This window comes from Hylaeus volcanicus, chromosome 7, assembly GCF_026283585.1.
Source record: "Hylaeus volcanicus isolate JK05 chromosome 7, UHH_iyHylVolc1.0_haploid, whole genome shotgun sequence".
Lineage (NCBI taxonomy): Eukaryota > Metazoa > Arthropoda > Insecta > Hymenoptera > Colletidae > Hylaeus > Hylaeus volcanicus.
In genome coordinates, this window is record NC_071982.1 from 10,659,051 (window position 1) to 10,673,221 (window position 14,171).

The 14,171-nt window shown below is 33.2% G+C and overlaps 2 protein-coding genes across 4 annotated transcripts; both read right to left on the reverse strand.

Annotated features, from left to right (window-relative positions):
• Positions 1–1,997: 1,997 nt before the first annotated feature.
• LOC128879205 (electron transfer flavoprotein-ubiquinone oxidoreductase, mitochondrial) lies at positions 1,998–6,085 on the reverse strand. Of its 2 annotated transcripts, none has more exons than XM_054128134.1 (7): positions 5,932–6,085; positions 4,214–4,321; positions 3,475–3,823; positions 3,085–3,391; positions 2,773–3,014; positions 2,313–2,707; positions 1,998–2,243 (listed from the first exon to the last, which is right to left on the reverse strand). In XM_054128134.1, exons 1-7 carry the CDS (start codon positions 5,963–5,965, stop codon positions 2,014–2,016), a joined length of 1,665 nt encoding a protein of 554 aa, XP_053984109.1. In that variant the 5' UTR covers positions 5,966–6,085; the 3' UTR covers positions 1,998–2,013. The 2 variants fall into 2 exon arrangements, with proteins under 2 accessions (XP_053984109.1, XP_053984108.1); XM_054128133.1 differs by lacking the exon at positions 5,932–6,085 and adding an exon at positions 5,606–5,786.
• A 579-nt stretch (positions 6,086–6,664) lies between these two features.
• On the reverse strand, positions 6,665–9,727 carry LOC128879188 (antichymotrypsin-2-like). 2 transcript variants are annotated; one of them, XM_054128104.1, is made up of 8 exons: positions 9,547–9,727; positions 8,990–9,108; positions 8,400–8,579; positions 8,120–8,330; positions 7,824–8,038; positions 7,570–7,749; positions 7,355–7,490; positions 6,665–7,290 (listed from the first exon to the last, which is right to left on the reverse strand). In XM_054128104.1, exons 1-8 carry the CDS (start codon positions 9,566–9,568, stop codon positions 7,133–7,135), a joined length of 1,221 nt encoding a protein of 406 aa, XP_053984079.1. In that variant the 5' UTR covers positions 9,569–9,727; the 3' UTR covers positions 6,665–7,132. The 2 variants fall into 2 exon arrangements, with proteins under 2 accessions (XP_053984079.1, XP_053984078.1); XM_054128103.1 differs by lacking the exon at positions 9,547–9,727 and adding an exon at positions 9,205–9,398.
• Between the last annotated feature and the right edge of the window lie 4,444 nt (positions 9,728–14,171).

Here is a 14,171-nt window from a genome sequence, read left to right on the forward strand (position 1 = left end):
TTCTTCAATTCCTTTTTTTAATTGTCTCAAGTACTTTGTTAATCTGAAATGGACAAGTATCGCACAAAGGATGCCTGTGTCTGTTGAGATAATGGGGGATGAAAGATTCTGCAGCGAGGTTGTTAAATTGGTGAGCTGAGATCGGTCGAGGGTAGTCTAGCCATGAGGGGTGTCAGGATGGTTCAAGTTCAAGGACACATCGGTCGATAAACCCAGACGAGATTCGTAGAGGGAGAGGAAAAGGAGGGAAAAATAGGAGGGGTGAAGATGGGAGCTGTGTGAGGGGGGATATAGAAGCGAGGGTGGGCGGAGCAAGGGGAGATGGGGGGGGGGGGGGGGGAGGGAGAACTCTTCTAATATAAATGTAGAAAAGCAAAGTTGCCCAAAACCCAAATGTCCTTAAATATAAAGAAGACTTTATGACTTATTTTATTTATTATTACAGTGTACAAGGACCTATTCTCTTAGAAATTGATAATAAGTCTATACTATTGTATAAGCTTGTACAATATATATTATTTTAACTTTAATCTCTAATTTTCCTGTTAATTTTTTAACAGAATTGTGGTTCAGTTGGTAGAATCGCCCTATATATGATGCTCTTATGGCAATGGCTGCTGCAATAGGATTTTATTCCTCGCATGACTATTTGTTAATTCCCACCAGTCACTTTTAATCAGACAACATTCATTGCAAAAATGGATACGATACTATAAAAAGAGTTGAATTCTGCAAATATCTAGGTATTACAATTGACTTCCGTCTTAAATGGGACAAACACATTTAGTACTAGATAAATGAGACAAAATATTTAATATTTATATTCGCTAAATTGTCCAAAGTGAAGCCACAAAAAAGAATAATAACAGTCTATATGTAGACTGTTCAATGATACTTGGAACTACGGAATAACAGCTTGGGGTAGTCCATACAATAACGTCCTAAATCTACTGCAAATTTTTCAAAATAAATTTCTTAAAATGGTAAGGAAGGAATCCAAAGATTTAAGTTTGTCATCATATAAGTTTAACGATTCCAATTTAGGGGAGAAGTCTGGTTTAGCAGGTCTAAAAAGTCGACTTTTATTTCTTTTTGCTTAAGAATCTTCCTAACCACGTGGAGAATGCTTTCACAAAGTTATAGCATCAAATTCAACCTTGAAATATATATTATAAATATAATATTCTCTTAGAAATTGATAATAAGTCTATACTTTTGTATAAGCTTGTACAATATATATTATTTTAACTTTAATCTCTAATTTTCCTGGTATAATATACATATATAAATATATAGGTAAAACTGAAAACGGACTAGCTGGTCCAGCACAGAAGCATCTGACAAAAAATATCAGAGGAAAACATTGTTTGGTTTTCAAAGAGGCATACTGTGATAGACAAAATAATTATTTCGAAGTCAATTTTTAAGGAGATTTCAAAGTCATGAATGTTTTTTTTAATGGAATGGTATACTTGCAATATTGTAGTCTTGTAGCTGATCAAAAGGCAAATTCAAATATGTTAGGTATAAATATTAATTGCTATATTGTAGTCTTGTAGCTGATCAAAAGGCAAATTCAAACATGTATAATATGTTATCTAAGTATAAATATTAATTGCTTTATTGTTTAAAAAGATTTTGTTTCTAACTGTTTGGCCTACGACTAACTGTTAGTCATAGACTATCGAGTAGCGAAGTCCAACATGTTATGATCTGTGTTAAGTCTGAGCTTGAACACATTTTTCTTGACAAGATGTTAATAGATCAAACTCATGCGCAACTATTTAAATAATCAATTGCATAAGTCGTTATAAGAAATTACGTACTATACGCATTGATAAGTCTTGCAGATTATTGTCTAGCCCTTTTTGTTCCACAAATACAAAGTGGCTAAAATTCTATCTTTTAATCCATTTAAAAACACTTGGATACATAAACATTATACAAATTACTCTTTATTAACACCAGAAATAGTGTTTCATTGAAATCGTAGAATTAAATGAAGGAAATTTATTACTCACCGGCAGGACAGAATCGACCTTCCGGACCAGCAAATTCCTTTAAATTTCTTGTAACTGGGATTGTATCGTCAGCTAATGTAAGATGTGGAGGCTGATCTGCTTCGTGATTTGTCCCTGTGAGAGCCACAGAGGATAACAAATCAAAGGACACTTCGTTATCAGGTTTTGGATACTCTATCGGTGTGCATTCAGATGCCTGTTTTAATCTTTTGTAATCTGGACCTGAAAACATTATTTGTAATAAGAAACAGAGTTTCATTTTTCACTTAATGCTTTTAAACGATAACTTACCACCATGAGATAAAGTCCAAGGCTCCCTTCCACCAAGTAACATAGAAAAACCAGAATACAGCAATCCTCCGTAAACACCAAGGCTCGTATGGAAGCTTGGCCTCATGTTTCTCACAGCTTTCAATTCCTTATAAATCCAACTATTCTTTACTTTATCTGTATAAGTCTTTGGTTCTATGCCTTTCGTAGGCGAAGGATTAGTCTCTGAGTCGATTATGGCCTCAACAGCACTCTCCGCTGCAAGCATGCCACTCTTCATAGCATTGTGCGTTCCCTTAATTTTGGGAACGTTGAGAAACCCTGCTGTGCAACCGATAAGACATCCACCAGGAAACTGAAGTTTAGGAATGGATTGAAAGCCCCCTTCTACTAAAGCTCTTGCGCCATACGCTACTCTAAAATATCAATTCAGAATTTAAAACGAAAACATAGAAAGAGATAGAAAAAATTAATAATTTACCTGCTTCCTCCTTCAAGAACAGGCCTAATACTGGGATGTTGTTTGAATCTTTGAAACTCCTTAAATGGGTGTAAGTAAGGATTAGAGTAATCCAATCCAATAACAAAACCTATGGCGATAAGTGGTGTGTCTTCATTGAGATGATACAAGAAAGAACCACCGTAAGTGTTCTTATTCAATGGCCAACCAATTGTATGCTCAACCGTGCCAGGCATGTGCTTCTTCGGATCAATTTCCCAGATCTAATACCAAAAGAATCTATTAAAAATCCATTAACCAAAGGATACAACTTGAATTACTCGTATCGGTCACCTCCTTTAATCCTATGCCATAAGTCTGGGGTTCGCAGTCCTTTCGAAGGTCCAGTTTCTTCGAAATCTGTTTCGTGAGATGTCCATGACAACCTTCAGCAAAGATTGTGCACTTTGCATGGAGTTCCATTCCTCGTTCAAAGTTGTCCTTCGGAGAACCATCCTTGGCGATGCCAACATCATTCGTGGCTATTCCTTTCACGGAACCATCTTCGTGGTAGAGAACTTCAGCTGCAGCGTATCCAGGATACAGCTCAACCCCTGATGCTTCGGCTTGCTCTCCAAGCCAAGCTACAACATGGCCCAATCTGTAGAAAATAATAACTAGAAAAGAGATATCCTTAGAGATTTATCGATACAATTAACTTTGCCATCATTGCAATTTATTTACCTGACTACATAGTTTCCATGATTGTACATCGGCATTCCTTTCATAATTGGTATCGTTATCCTGCCCTTTTCAGTGAGGAATGCAAATTTGTCTTTGGTAACAGGAGTTTTTAGTGGTGCACCCAGTTCCTTCCAATTTGGGAACAGTTCGTTTAGAGCAATTGGATCTATACAAGCTCCGCTGAGGATGTGACCTCCCATTGTCGAAGCCTTCTCAACAAGTGTAACTCGAAGCTCTTTTCCATAGGTCTCTGCTAGCTTTCGTGCTTGAATCGCTGCTGATAGTCCAGCTGGACCACCTCCAACGATCAAGATGTCTGTTTCATCTACATATCGTTCCATGTTTATATCTGTAGGACATGTTCAACAGTCTATATGAATGAAAACAATGAGGATTTCTTATTTTGATTTGTTTGAATATTGGGTTGTCCAGAGAAGGGAAATTATTAAGAGGAATTGCAAAATCTTTCTCAATCATTTATGCAATTCAAAGATTCCATTGTTCTAGAATTACTCAGACTTTCGACATCAAAACTTTTCGACGTGACTTTTTATATCGATCAACGAATTATCTCAATTAGATCTAGGTATGTTTACATCCATATTTATATGAAACTGACAAAAATTAATTCATAGACATATTCTAATATATTAACAGACATTCCAATACTAACTATTAAAAATGAGGACAGTCTTTCCTGGCAACTCAATACTTATAAATTAATTTCACCGAAAAATACCTTTCCATCTCGAATCTGTTTCTCTGGGTACAACCGTGTAATGCGTTGTAATTTTTGGAAATTTTTCTTGCGAATAGGCTCTTTGGAAAATCCATTGCCATCTCTGTACTGCCAAAAAATGTAAATGTGGTTAAAATACAAACAATCAAATTACTTTTTCAAGATATTTTCTTAATCGATGTATATGTTTCTATAAATAAACAGAAATAATTAAATTAATTATTCATAGTTTTGGAATATTTACATACTTAGATATTACGAATATAAAATCCTATATAATGAATTTAATATGATGAATTTAAAATGTAAATATGTTGATTATCTTATATGTAACACAGGTGAACTTTGCTCTCACAACATATTTATGCATGAAAAATATAACTTTGTTTTGAGGGTAGAAGGTTTAGTTATGATGTAACATTTCTCAAATAACATTTATGCTAATACAAGTAAGAAAGTACTAGTATTCAGATGATGCAAATATGGGTCATTAAGATTTTCATATATGTGTATTTATACATATACAGTCTCTACCAAAAGTTTCCACACTGTGATTTTATCATATTATTCAGATAAAGTTTACTTGCTAAAAAAAAAGGATTAGACTGATCTTCCAAGAAGTGGTCGACCATGTAAAACCTCCATTAGGATCAATTGCATCATCAAAATCCTTTCTAGCTTCTGAAAATGATGTTAATGTTAGTAGTAGAATAGTAGTAGGAACACTGAATGATATTGGACTTTTTGAATGCATTGGAGGCATAAAACCAAGCATCACTAAAAATAACAGGAGATATTGTTTAACATTTGTAGTACAATACAGACATTGAACAGTTAATGATTGATCAAAGATACTATCTCCCAATTAACGTGGATTTGAATTACTTTCCAAGGCCAACTGGAAAAAGAAAGAATTGACCTTTATCAGTTCTAAACCTAACAGTCAACGAATAGTTTTGCTTTGCTTCTCAACAATTTATTTAGCATAATGACGATAACATTGCAAGTGTTTATCATGTTCGTAATTCTATACTGAAATTATTATTTGTATTTAGACACAATTATTGACAAGGTATGTTGCATTCAACATTTTTTTTGATCGACTCGATCTTTGGTGACTTCTCAAATCTAAAAGATTTTTTTTTTGATAGCTTCATTCTCTCACGAGATAGTGAACAATTCCTTTTTAAACAAAACTCCCTATATAAATATGTCATGAGAGCAAAGTTCACCTGTGTTATATATATTATGAGATAATGCAACATCTTTACGTTTTAAATTCATTATAGAACTACATTCATAAAATCTAAACATACAAATATCCCAAAAGAATAATAATTCATTAAACTATTTTTGTTTATTTATAGAAACATAAATCTATTAAGCAAATACCTTGAAAAAGTAGCTTAAATTTTCGAATGAAGTATATACATCTCAGATAACGTTTACAAAATTGAATAACAAAACAATTTAATCCAATAGTAGTTAAATACAAAGTACATAAATGAATGTAAAATGTTATGTGTATAAGTAACATGACCATTAATTAATTAAAAAAAAAAATTTGATATCGTCTTCATTCCAATAATACACGAATGACCTATAATTAAATATGTTAAACAGTTTGCGATGATATTGTTAATTTTGAAAATTCTATATCAATATAATAAGAAATTTCAAATTATGTTGAGTACTTTAAGTGTTATCAACGATCTTACGACTATTCGATGTGTAAAATATCGCTCGAACCATAACTTTACGTCACTTCACGTCAACAATGAACCACTGTGAACCACACAGTAGTTTTACAGTAGCGAAACTTTTGTTGGAATCTTTGACGTTCCAGTCTTTGTATTTTCAGGTTAGAGTCAGGTCCAAGCCAATCAAGTGGCTTCCAATAGCGCCCCGTCCCTAACATGTATCTAAAATAAAGTAATTTACTGTAATTCTGTCAATTGAAATTGTCATTGAGCACAAATTTACTAAGAAATTAACAAATAGCTCCATCATTTCATTAAACCAGACTTTGGCTTAAAACGTGAGAGTTTTTACAAAAATGTTGTAACTGTGGTCTTGTAGTTTGTATGTACTGTACTGTTCAGTGCTATCTCAGACCAGTGCAGTAACAGTGAAACTGGCGCCCTTAGCCGCCTCAATGAAAAATGAAATTGTAAATGAAAATTGGAAATACTTCTTAGCATGTAATAATATTAATTGTGTGGATAAATTATAACATAGGGATAGGGGTTGAAATAATTTTACAGACAAAAGACATTTTTTATAACTAAAAAAATTGTTTTCCTGGTTTTGGCTTCAACCGTTGCTTTAGGATCATATACTATTTCTTATAGCTACAGAACTGTGCGCTCAGCTTTCTTCGACGCGCATGTGCAAGACCAGTGATAAGACTAGGACTTCATACTAGACTACTGATAAAAATACAAGTTTCCATTTCTTACAAATCTGAATTATATTTTTCATAAAACACATTTTTGTATGATTATCGCAATACAAAGATTTGAAACATATAAACATTAATACTGAAAGTAAACGTAACTGTAGAAACATTTTTTCCATAGGTACAATGTTCACAGTTTGAAAAGAATGTGTAGACATATATTATTTTCGTATATTTATAAATATTATAAATAGACTGCGGATATTTACGCAAAATAAAATCTTTGCAAACGTACCTACAAGAATTGAACCTAAATAGGAATTTATTTTACTCTACAAATATTATAATATGAACTTCACTTTCAATATATATTTTATATTGTTGTTTACTGTGCGCATTTTGTAGTTTCTTGTACGTTTAAATTTCCTACAAATGCATACAAATCCGCAATCTAATTATAAGAATAAAAAATTATATTTTGATTAAATAATTATGCGTCGACTTCGTTTGTAGATAGACATTCAAAGCTCGTCTTTCTTAGGATTACTTCCTATATCTTTCACACTTCCAATAAAAAGTGGTATGTTGTGTGGTTTATATTCGATTAGAAACATAAAAGGTCGATTGACCATAAACTGTTCTGGCATGTCGATCATCCGTCTGAGTCTCATTTGCACCGCTGAAATGAAATATACAAGTAATACACACTGAACGTTTTTTGCTTTCACTAACAGTAAACGCACCTGTTGCAGCTGCAGCTTCTGTACCTTCTTCGTTAACTGTTATTACTGCTTTATGCAAAACCTTGCCGACCTTTAATGGTATGCTTGAAATACTGCTGAAATTTGCATTGTCTTCGAAAATGCGGTTCAAGCCAAGCTATAATGGATAATTAATTAATGTATAATTAAAAGATGATTTTCTTAAAGATTCAATACGTCTGATAAATTTTGAATACCTTCCGTAAAGTATTCTCTAAGTCTACCATGAATTCTATCTTGAATCTTGGAAGATACAATTCGACATCAGTGTTCGATTTATTTGCGTTTGCAATTACTTCCCATGAGAAATTATTCTCTACATTTGCAAGTCCATCTATCTCGTTTGGTAATATTATCGTCATTACAATATCTTCAGTCTGTAAAATATATTAGGTTATTGAGTATATATATATGAAGTTTGATGAAAACAGATTTATATGCGTAAGCGTACCATATATGGAATTTCTATAAACTTTGAGTCCAACGTTTGTATTTCACCATAATTATACTTAGATTTAATAAACATTGTCGGCACAAATCTTTTATCAGTTTTGGTCACATGGAATGTTTTGCTTTGCGTGTTCTTCACGTCAAATTTGTGCAACCAATAACCATTAAAATAAATTGCATTTACCAGTACCAACTTCATATATTCGTCAAAATCATCTATGTAAAATATCATTATTATTATTATTACAGTTGTTATAATTCTCTCTTCTCTTCTCATATGTTATAAAAATAATTCACCTGAAGACACAAGGTTATATATTTTATTATTTGTTGCTTTTTCAACCCATGCATTGATTTTCTCCGCTGCATCTATATTATGTTTGAAATCCAATTTCGAAATTGAAGATTTATAAACATCTGAACCTACCGCCAAAAATTCTGCTAGCAATTCAAATCCATCCTGAATGTACATCGCATTTGCTATGTACAATTCTACATTTTTCAGCTCCTTGTAAATATACGAATCACTTGTAATTTTAATTTAACTTTGGTTTTAATCTACTGTCGGTAATCTTACTTTTAAATTAGCAAGTAAAGATGAATATTCTTCGCTTATAGAATCTCTGCTGCTATGAAAAAGCCCATGAGATAATTCATCCAAAGTTTCAGACTTCGCTCCATGCGAAAGCAGAGACAATATCATGTGGACACTTAATGGCGAAGTAACAATATTTCCTTCACTGGTAACGCATAATTCCTGAAACAGGTTGAATAAGTTGATATTAGGCTTGATATTAGCCTGATCAAGTATGTTTTGCCATCATTGCAGATGGTTTCTTCAGAGATCCAAGAATGCACTGATATTAATGTGTTGTTTAGAACCCATAGGAACTAATTGTATGGCTGATGAAGCCTCGGATTAAACAAAAAGCATCATGCTGTGAAAGCTACAAATGTCTTAGAAGGTGAATAGTTCATCTTGTAATGAATGCAATATTGTTTTTTTTATATTTAGCTATTTATGATCCCACTAATCATATATAGGATTATTAGTGAATCTAGAATATTATATTCATTTGCTTTCTACGATTAGTTTACTATAAATAATATTTGTTCATTAGAATTCCTGATCTAGATATGTATGATTTATAAGAAACGTTTACTCACTTTATGAAAAGTTTGTGTAAATCTGCTGCAAGCGGCAGACAAATCTTTGTAAACATTTTTGCTGTTTGAAGCCATATTAATGGACTGCACTGATGCAAGCACAACAAACGTATTTAAAACTGTAATATAAAATAGGAATTTATACATTCAAATAACACAGAGATTGAATATCATATTATAACATAAATGTTTCATATCATATGACAAATTATCACCTGTCAACGATGCAAAGTGCATTGTTATTTCCATAAACTATAAATACTCTGAACAAACTACTAACAGTAACTAGTAATTACTGTTACAAGTATAGTTATTAATTATACTTATTTCGATTATTATACTTTTATTATTAAGTTAAATGAAAACATTAGAATATCTCTGCGCAGCATTTTATGTTTGCATTCACTGAGCAATGTATGAATTTTCTAAAATGCTACGTCGGAATCATCTGTATACATTTAGGTATTTTGTCATGTGTATATGTATTAGTTTTTCAAGTGACACTTGCGGAAACAGGTTAGGTTCGACTGTCAAAAAATAAAAAATGGACCACTTACGTGTCAAAAATAAATTAATCATCAAAGTGTAAAATAAAAGCGCAGAATGTCGTTTAACTTTAAATTTACATTTAATAAATTCGTTGCTTCACTTTTTAGCGTTGGAATTTTGGCGACTTTTCTATGAGATTTCACGAGTATGACATTCGCACTGATTCACACCCAAAGGAACATGTTACATGTTTACATGTTTACATTATCAAGGAAATGGGAATTACGACAATTGATTGTAAAATATCAAACTACATATTCAAAGACTAATATTCAATCAGTAATTAATATTTAAATACATAAAATCTTTATTAATTAATTGGAATTATATTATAGTACGTGTTACATATAATTTTAATTCATAAGGATTTAAATATAATTCAATAAATTTTTCGCCTAATATTCAACCAATATTATATTTAAATAAATATTATATTAAAAATTTTTTATATTAAAGTACTAATATTAGTTTATTATTCATTGCATTTGTATTTTAGTATAGATCATTTCTTCATATATATTCATATTTTTTACTCTTTTCTGCATATTCATATAATACTACATTGTAATTATCATAATTCAGCTTCTAATTGTTAATTTGTAAACTACTAATTGGCCGATTTTAAATTTTTTAAAAATCGAAAAATGTGGCGTCATCTCTCGGTGGACTGACCAAGTTTGTCGTGAAATAGTTTCCACATTGCGCCACTAGATGGCGCCACCGAAATGAAAATTCAAAACATAAATTCTTTACTTTTCTCTGCATATAAATGTAATTTTATATCAGAATTATCGTAATTCAACATCCAATTGTCGACTAGTAAACTACTAATTGTCTGATATTGAATTTTTAGAAAAATCGAAAAGTGTGGCGCCATCTAGCGGCGCAAGATTGGAACTATTTCACGACAAACTTAGGCGCTTCGCCGAGAGATGGCGCCACATGTTTTTTGTCTTTTTTTTAACTTAATATCAGTCAATTATTAGTGTACAAATAAACAATCAGAAGTTGAATTATGATAATTACGATAATTTTAGAGGTTTGATATCTACCTTCGGGTAGTAATCGATAATTTTTAAATCACTTCTCTAATTGATTAATGGGATAACCATGATAAAAATACTCATTAATCGATCAATTGTTAATTATAAATTAGATCAGTAATCATAAACTACACTTGCAGTTTGTAATTAGACATTCATAATTATTAGATTGCAGATGTCTATGCGAACACACACTTTCTATGCACTTATGAATACATGTAAGTGTGCTGCATGTATGCACTATGTGCAAATGCCACTGTCATCATCATCATCATTATGTGTAGAGACAGCAATCAAAACCGTAATACCCACCATCATCATTATCATTATCATCTTAACTCATCAATCGTTACGACCATAATCACAGCCATTGACATCTGTTTGCACATCACATATGTTATGCATATATGTTTATTATGTGTTTATTATATCAGTATACTCTATGCATCACTTGCTTGTATATTTTGCATATTTTTCCTGCACCCTAGTAATCGTTCACCGAAAGGTTGCTCCAGTCTTTACTAGATTCAGATATACAAGATCGCCTAACATAAATTAAACGAACGTATATGTAACCAAAAATTGTGTTTCCTTACCTCAATCACGTATAGAGGTAACTATAGCGATCAGCACGATGATTGAGTGGGCCTGTGTCGATAAGATAGAGCTATTCTGCTGGTAAGGGTATGTAAGGTAGAGTACTGTGTCGACAAGGTAGAGCACTCTGGTGCTAAGAGTCTATAGGGTAAAATATGCTAGTAGCTTTGGACTGATTGAAATGGAATACCCTGTATACAGGGTGTCCCAAAAATGTTGTAACATCTTGAAAAGGGTGGTTCGGGAGGTGATTTGAAATAACTTTTTCCTTTGCGAAAATGTCGGATGGGGCTTCGTTAAGTAGATATTAACAAAAAACCCCGACCAATCAGAGCGCGCGCATACCGTTGAGCGGCCGCGGTAGCGAAGGCTACGAGCTAGGCGGCCGCGTCAATGTCCTTCGTGCGCGTCGAGTCACTTTATTCGGGTACTAGCGCGGCCGCCTAGCGTGTAGCCTTCGCTAGTACGGCCGCTCCAACGGTATGTGCGCGCTCTGATTGGTCGAGGTTTTTTGTTAATATCTGCTTAACGAAGCCTCGAACAACATTTTCGCAAAGGAAAAAGTTCTTTCAAATCACCTCCCGAACCACCCTTTTCAAGGAACTTCAACATTTTTGGGACACCCTGTATTTGGCGACAGGAATTCACGTCAGTTGATCAAGAACACTATTCAATCGATAATTACTTTCAAACATAGTGATCGATTGTCAGGCCTATCTGTCCCTACAGAAGCATACATTTATATGTACAAACATATATAACTTGTATACTTATATAAGTGTGTGAATGTGTAGCTATGTTACAGAGTATAAGAGTTTCTGCTAAAAGATAATAGTTGTATAATCTGCTACAAATTTTGTGACGTGAAAATTCCAAAGTTTCATCTCTGTAAAAGTACTCTGCGCTCCTATAGTGTTCTCCTGTTTTCTGAATCCTCTCACTCCTACTCTTCATTACTTCTCTCTCTCTCTCTCTCTCTCTCTCTCTCTCTCTCTCTCTCTCTCTTTCTCTCTCCCCTCTACCTTCCAGTACACAAAATCGTGTTCAACGGTGGCAGACACACATCCTGATTACTAATTAATGAAGCCTGCGGACTACTTTCTTGGAGCGTTGTGACGTTGTGACACCAAATCCCATATTCCAATTGAACGAAGATCCAAGATGGACGCGTTGATACTGGCTGATACGGAGCCCAGGCTTTACTCAAAACGTTAAACGATACCGCGAACAATGACTAACAAAATTATTTGGAAGACTGTTTTAAATAATTCGTCCTCAGTTCACCGTCAACAACCAATTTTTGACCAGTAAAATTGTTTATCAGTGATTACAAAGGTACTTAAGTTCCGATTCTCGAAGGAGTAACATCTTTGGCTGTATAGTCAAAGAGACTTTAAAAGACCTTTGGCTATTATAGTCAAAGAGACTACAATAGTTAAAGGGTAGAAAAGAGATTACAGTCTCTTTGGTTACACCTTTGGCTATTATAGTCAAAGAGATTTTAATAGACCTTTGGCTATTATAGTCAAAGAGACTTTAATAGACCTTTGGCTATTATACTCGAATAGACTATATGTATATAATAGTGACTATATAGCGACTATATATATATAGTGACTATATATAATAGTGACTATACAGCGACTACATATAGTGACTATACAGCGACTATATATAGTGACTATATAGCGACTATATATAGTGACTATATAGCGACTATATATAATAGTGACTATACAGCGACTATATATAGTGACTATATAGCGACTATATATAGTGACTATACAGCGACTATATATATAGTGACTATATAGCGACTATATATATAGTGACTATATAGTGACTGTACCCTTTGAATATACTCTTTGACTATTATAGTCCTTATCCTTCTATTTGACTATAATAATCAAAGAGTATATTCTCTTTGGTGCAGTTTCTGTGACTATAATTATTAAAGTGTAACATTGTATAGCAAAATCCTTCATGCAACAGTTTTGACTATATATAATAAAAGAATAGCCCTTTTCATAGTCGAAAATCTCTTCTGCGCATGTCTCGTGCGCAGGAGAGCTCTGGAACGTTGGCGCCAAAAATCAAATTAAATCTAACAGATGCATTTTTTTTTTTTTTTTGTAGAATTGTATCTGAACCTGCGACGCCAATCAATCGCCTTAGATACGAAACAAGAACGAAATTAAAAACAAAAAACAAAAATCATTTTCTAGTCGAACACTTATACAATACCATTAATTTACTTCAATGTACATAAATTCTTGTTACGCTTCGATAAAAATTCTCGATATATCCTGAAAATTCGGGTGAACAAAGTGACGTAACCCCATAACTTCTTTCTCGAGTCGAGTCTAGGTTAGTCGATTAAAAGAAGCACGAATAAAAGGCAATTGATTAACGACCCAGGCACAGTTATAGCTCGAAAGAAATGCGCCTCGGAAACGGATGAAGGAGATTAAGTTGAATAATCGTTGAAGAGAGCTGCTTCGAATAACCTGGAATATCTACGAGAAAAATTCGCTAGCTGCGTGGTGGCCGGCTCGATGGGCGCGAGCAGTATGATCAATCGGTAGCCCGTAGCTATACTTAGGAGGAAATCGTCTGGTATTTACAGTTAGGCGATTGCTCTAGCGATCAGACGTCGCTTTCGCTCCTTGTCCTCAAAGAATTCCGGATTTTCGGTCGGATTCCATCGCAACATTTGTGAAACGTTGCATGCCTATGCTAATTATTAGATTAAACTATTATAATTAAAGGGTTACACTTTGCTCCCACCACCATCTCCCCTCAAATTTCATGCTTCTTCAAGAATTTTTTTTTTTAGTGATAACAATATTTTATCTAAATTGAAGTTCATTAATGTATTATATAAGTTTTCAACCAGAAAATGATTGTTTGATGTTTCTGATTTTTATCAAAAATGGTGTTTTGTGAAACGTTGCATGCCTATTCCAATTATTAAATTAAACTATTATAATTAA